Genomic DNA, 4,644 nt, shown 5'->3' on the forward strand with positions numbered 1-4,644 from the left:
TTGAATACTAGCCCCCAGGGCTATCCTCTTTTATAGGGAAACTACCTCAGCTAGTGATCTGGCCACATGCCAGCATGTTCACTATTATAAACCATGCAGCCATCTTACCTCTGAGGCAGTTGAACTGTGGCTACAGTTTTATTCAGATGATAATAATATGATCAGTGTCTCCTCCTGTTTGGTGAAGGCCTCCTAAATGTCAGGCAACAGCTGTACATTACACAAGGAGATATGAATGATATTACTGTACCTCACAGAAAATACAGTGTGTGGGTTAAGTTACAATCAAGACAATCCAGTTCGACCACCTCTGGTGCCAATCTATATGGGCGTAACTCATCTTGGTGAGAGTTATGCCACACACACTTTCTGTTTCTCTTTAGCCGTGCGTCTGTGTTCCCTCGCGCTCCAACCCAAGAGCTGAGCTGTGAGATCGGTGTAAGAAACGTGCAGGAAAAAGAGTCTGTGTGGTAGAAACTAGCGATGGCTTCATCACTATCTTTGGAGATTCAGTGTCCAGTGTGTCTATGCGACTACACTGACCCGGTGGTCCTGCCCTGCGAGCACTCGTTCTGCCGCATCTGCATCGACGGCCACATCAACGCCAGCCTCGGCCCCATCCTGTGCCCTGAGTGCAGGCAAGCCTTCTCCTCCACGGACATCAGGGACAGCCGGCTCCTCCGCAACCTCACTGAGCGCGTCAGGGGCCTGAACCTGAGCACCTCGCGGGGGCGGGCCGAGCCTCCGCGGGCTCCGCGGGCTCCGCAGCCGCCGGGCGACCTGGTGTGTGACCAGCACGAGGAGAAGCTGAAGCTGTTCTGTGAGAGCGACCAGAAGCTGGCCTGCACCATCTGTAAGGAGCAGGACAAACACCACGGACACGTATTCAAACCTGTGAAGGAGGCCGCCGACAAAAGCAAGGTGTGACATAACGACCAAGCTGTCTGTGTGTGTGTGTGAGAGTGTGTGTGTGTGTGTGTGTGTGTGTGTGTGTGTGTGTGTGTGTGCTGATTCATGTCTGCATATTGTATAAAGTATTGCCACTCTTGTAGTTGTAATGTGGTGTGTGCTCAGCCATCATGTCTGCTGTTTGGCTGTAGGGGGAACTAAAGGGAGCTCTGGGATTCATGATGAAAGAAAACCAAACCCTCAGTGACCTCAGCCAACGCCAGCTCGCTGAGATCGCCCAGTGTGAGGTGAGACTATGATCAAGTTAGACATCATCTCCAAATAATTACCAGAAGGTAGTCAGATACTATTTCAGCTGATATTAACCATAAGTCTTTTTATTTTATTATTTCTATGTTGGTTTGGATGACTGCAGAAGAGGTCTGCTGGTCTTAAGACTCAAGTGTCCTCCCAGTTTGAGGCGCTGCATCAGTTCTTGCGTAAGAAGGAGAAGGAGCTGCAGGCCGAGCTGGAGCAGAAGAGGGGGAGGTCTGTGACGGCCATGCAGCGCAACCTGTCGGATATCCAGCGGAGAGCAGTCGATGGCCGAGAGAAGGAGGTGATCCTTAGGACCGCACTGGAGATCCCCAAACCAGATCATTTCCTGCAGGTCAGAACGGACAACATACTCACACTGACTAGCTCTGGGGTACTCAAGCTCACAGGGCAACACACTCACACTGACTAGCTCTGGGTTACACAGGCTCACAGGGGAACACACTCACTCTGACTAGCTCTGGGTTACTCAGGCTCACAGGGGAACACAATCACACTGACTAGCTCTGGGTTACTCAGGCTCACAGGGGAACACACAATCGGTTTATTAAAAGGCAGAACAGGCAGATGCAGAATGTGTATTACTGCAGAACTGGCTCCACTTGTTAGACTCCCCAAGTAGGACTATTATGTCTACATTGTAATGTACTGTAGATAATTACTGCCGCCTGTTCTGCTCAAGATATAATACTGACATTCATCTTACATGTACAGTATATATTTGTCAGACTTTTTTATTCAAACCAAGTGCATTGGATACCTTAATATTTTCTTTTCAGTAAGTGAATTCCCTGGTTTTCAATTGTTTTTGCACACATCACACAAGTAGTGAGTTAATTAGTTGTTTTCAGAACCACATTTTGTTTATATAAGTTCACACCTCAAAAACCCTTCTCTTATTCTGGTATTGGTATTGATACTGAATTCCTTCTGCTTTACTCAGTACTTTGTCTTTTTAATTCTGTGTTTATGTTGGTGTGTGCGTGTGTGTGTGTGTGCGTGTGTGTGTGTGTGTGTGTGTGTGCGTGTGTGTGTGCGTGTGTGTGTGTGTGTGTGTGTGTGTGTGTGTGTGTGTGTGGCTAGTGGTGGGAAGACAAAGGATATCCTGTTCTAGAGGGGATGAAAGACAAACGAGATGGGCAGACAAAGTGAGTACATACTGTATAAACAAAATATGCTAAATAAACATGTATAAACAAAATATGCTAAATAAACATGTATAAACAAAATATACTAAATGTAGTTGTAGACGACTTCCACAAAGTCAACAGGGTACATACTCATGCAGGGCTCATAGACACATGCAGATCTAGATGAATAAACATCTTGATTTGTAATCTGTCTTTTCAAGTCACCCTCCTGACTGCATGATTTAATTAATGAGAAAGAAACTCCATAGATGAGTCTAGATGGACTTAACATAAAGCACACATCTCATCTAGCCAATGCATCGCTATACTGTACTGTTCCCTTCCCTCAGCCTTTTCCTGTTGACTGATCAAATGTACAGTATGTAACACTCACTGATCTATAAAGAATACCTGGATAGACTATCTCATTGTTGCTGACCCATCAACAATGAAGCCAATGGAACTGTCCCGAGTGGTCCCATAATGGCGGCGATGTGTTCCAATTCCATTGTTGCAGAACGGCAACATTCTTTTACTGTCTTTTACTGTCTATGCATTCCTATGGCAAGTGGTCCCATAATGGCCGCCCCCATGTAGGCTTCAGAATTTTGACGTAGATGCTCTATCCAGGTATTCTTTATAGATCAGTGGTAACACTGCACATGATGCTGTGTGCAGGTTCAGGTCAACGGTGAAGAACCTGGTGGTGACCCCTGACCCCCTGACCCTGGGCCCCTATGAGTCCCACCTGCCCTACTTTGTGTGGAAGGAGATGCTGCAGACCATCAGACCAGGTGGGCAGAGGACGTCCACTCTCAAATCAGAGACCACACAGGGCTGTTTTCATTTCAAGTTATCTATCTATCTAATATTAGCTATCCATCTAAAGAACTAGGCAAAGAAATGAACACATAAAGACAGCATACAGATAGACAGACAGATAGTACAGTAACCTCAACGTCAACAAATGTGTTCCCGGCTCCGAGATGCACAGTACTACACATGCTGTTCAAATGTTATTGAATAGTATATGTACAGTAGTGGTCTTCAAATCAATATGATCCTTCTTAGTAGGAACCTCTTCAGTAGGAAGATGGATGTGGGTACTGTGGTGAAAACTCTACTCTCCCCCTCTCTAAGGCCCTGAGCGTCTGAGCATGAAAGATCCAGGAGACTCCTACCTCAAAGTGTCCCCAGAAGGTCACAGTGTTCGCCAGGTGGACAGGAGTGGCGGCATGTATAAGAGCTACAACCCCGGCGCCAGCACCAAGCAGACCTTCAAGAGCGGCCGCCACTACTGCGAGCTGGACGTGGGGGGGAAGCAGAGCTGGAGCGTCGGCCTTAAGGTGGAGATGACAGCGAAGCTTGAGCTGCCAGAGAAGGAAATCCTGCTCCACCTTAAGAATGGTGGCGGCTATGTCTTTTCTCACGATGGGACTGAGACCCCTGTTTCAAATGCCCCGAAGGATCCCCCGCGCAGGATCGGCCTGTACCTGGACTGTGACAAGCAGCAGGTGTCCTTCTATGATGGAGACACCATGAGGCTCATCCACTTGTCCTTCTGTAGTTTCCTCCAGCCGTGCTCCATCAGTGTGTGTCCAGGCCTCTACCTGGACGGGAAGAACGCCAACCCAGTCACATTCTGCTGGTACTGATCCAGTATGCCCACAGCAGGCCATTAGCTGCTATATTTAGATATATTGGTATACAGCCTTACAGGCGTAGCTCACAATGCTAATCCAATACAATTACTGAATTACTGTAATACTCACAATCCTCTAGTTATCCGTTATGTCTGCAGTCTGTGTGTAATGTGTGTGTGTGTGTGTGAGAGAGAGAGAGAGAGAGAGAGAGAGAGAGAGAGAGAGAAAACAAGAGAGTGTGTGCAAAAAACTATCAGGAAACTAACTAAATGGGGGCACAACACTATTCCAGCCAAGCAGTAGGGCATCATTTGTGTGAGAACTAGAGAGTTGCGGCTACTTGGGTACTCTAAGTGGAATTGCTTTGAACAGAATGTATGTGTATGTTCATATTAAATACATAAACATAATCATATCCATGTAAGATAGTAATCTTTTAAAACTCAAGTTATACTGCGGACTGATTGGGGTTTTTTTGTCATAGATTATACAGTCTATGGTTTGTATAGACATGATCTCTCCATGCTTTTACATGTCCTACTCATACTGGATTGAAATGGGCTTTTCCAGTAAAATTGCTGATATTACTTAGCTGTCAGTGACGTGCACAGAGATTTTCAGGAGCATTGGCACAAGTGAAAAAAGGG

The 4,644-nt window shown here is 46.4% G+C and overlaps 1 protein-coding gene across 1 annotated transcript; it reads left to right on the plus strand.

The window, feature by feature from the left end:
* The first annotated feature begins 396 nt into the window (after positions 1–396).
* On the plus strand, positions 397–4,128 carry trim108 (tripartite motif containing 108). The gene is made up of 6 exons (XM_062537617.1): positions 397–921; positions 1,101–1,196; positions 1,325–1,558; positions 2,308–2,372; positions 3,033–3,148; positions 3,495–4,128. Exons 1-6 carry the CDS (start codon positions 484–486, stop codon positions 4,007–4,009), a joined length of 1,464 nt encoding a protein of 487 aa, XP_062393601.1. The 5' UTR covers positions 397–483; the 3' UTR covers positions 4,010–4,128.
* The last annotated feature ends 516 nt before the right edge of the window (positions 4,129–4,644 follow it).

The sequence above is a fragment of the Sardina pilchardus genome, chromosome 6 (genome assembly GCF_963854185.1).
Source record: "Sardina pilchardus chromosome 6, fSarPil1.1, whole genome shotgun sequence".
Lineage (NCBI taxonomy): Eukaryota > Metazoa > Chordata > Actinopteri > Clupeiformes > Clupeidae > Sardina > Sardina pilchardus.

Bases quoted from the DNA above. Each gene is read 5' to 3' on its own strand.
- trim108 (XM_062537617.1), top strand. From the start codon at position 484: ATGGCTTCATCACTATCTTTGGAGATTCAGTGTCCAGTGTGTCTATGC. The intron at 922-1,100 runs GTGTGACATAAC...GTTTGGCTGTAG, and splicing joins AGGCCGCCGACAAAAGCAAG to GGGGAACTAAAGGGAGCTCT. The intron at 1,197-1,324 runs GTGAGACTATGA...GGATGACTGCAG, and splicing joins CTGAGATCGCCCAGTGTGAG to AAGAGGTCTGCTGGTCTTAA.